The 733-nt window shown below is 67.5% G+C and overlaps 1 protein-coding gene across 1 annotated transcript; it reads right to left on the bottom strand.

Annotated features, from left to right (window-relative positions):
• Window positions 1-146: 146 nt before the first annotated feature.
• On the bottom strand, window positions 147-731 carry VOLCADRAFT_71389 (uncharacterized protein; the record flags this gene model as incomplete). The annotated part of the gene is made up of 1 exon (XM_002959527.1): window positions 147-731. A coding segment is annotated over one exon (585 nt), but the record flags the coding sequence as incomplete, so codon positions are not given.
• Window positions 732-733: the final 2 nt, after the last annotated feature.

Here is a 733-nt window from a genome sequence, read left to right as displayed (position 1 = left end):
ACGTCACCTGCACCACGGACGTCACCCGCATCACGGACGTCACCCGCACCACGGACGTCACCCGCATCACGGACGTCACCCGCACCACGGACGTCACCCGCATTACGGACGGCACCCGCACCACGGACGGCACCCGCATCACGGAGGTCACCTGCATCATGGACGGCACCCGCACCACGGACGTCACCCGCATCACGGACGTCACTCGCACCACGGACGTCACCCGCATCACGGACGTCACCCGCACCATGGACGTCACCCGCATTACGGATGTCAACCGCACCATGGACGTCACCCGCACCACGGACGTCACCCGCATCACGGACGTCACTCGCACCACGGACGTCACCCGCATCACGGACGTCACCCGCATCACGGAGGTCACCCGCATCATGGACGGCACCCGCATCACGGACGTCACCCGCACCACGGACGTCACCCGCATTACGGTCGTCACCCGCACCACGGACGTCACCTGCACCACGGACGTCACCCGCATCACGGACGTCACCCGCACCACGGACGTCACCCGCATTACGGACGTCACCCGCACCACGGACGGCACCCGCACCACGGACGGCACCAGCATCACGGAGGTCACCCGCATCATGGACGGCACCCGCACCACGGACGTCACCCGCATCACGGACGTCACTCGCACCACGGACGTCACCCGCATCACGGACGTCAGCCGCACCATGGACGTCACCCGCATTACGGACGTCACCCGCAC

This window comes from Volvox carteri (assembly GCF_000143455.1).
Source record: "Volvox carteri f. nagariensis unplaced genomic scaffold VOLCAscaffold_329, whole genome shotgun sequence".
Taxonomy (NCBI): domain Eukaryota; kingdom Viridiplantae; phylum Chlorophyta; class Chlorophyceae; order Chlamydomonadales; family Volvocaceae; genus Volvox; species Volvox carteri.
This window is presented reverse-complemented; position numbering and strand designations above follow the sequence as displayed.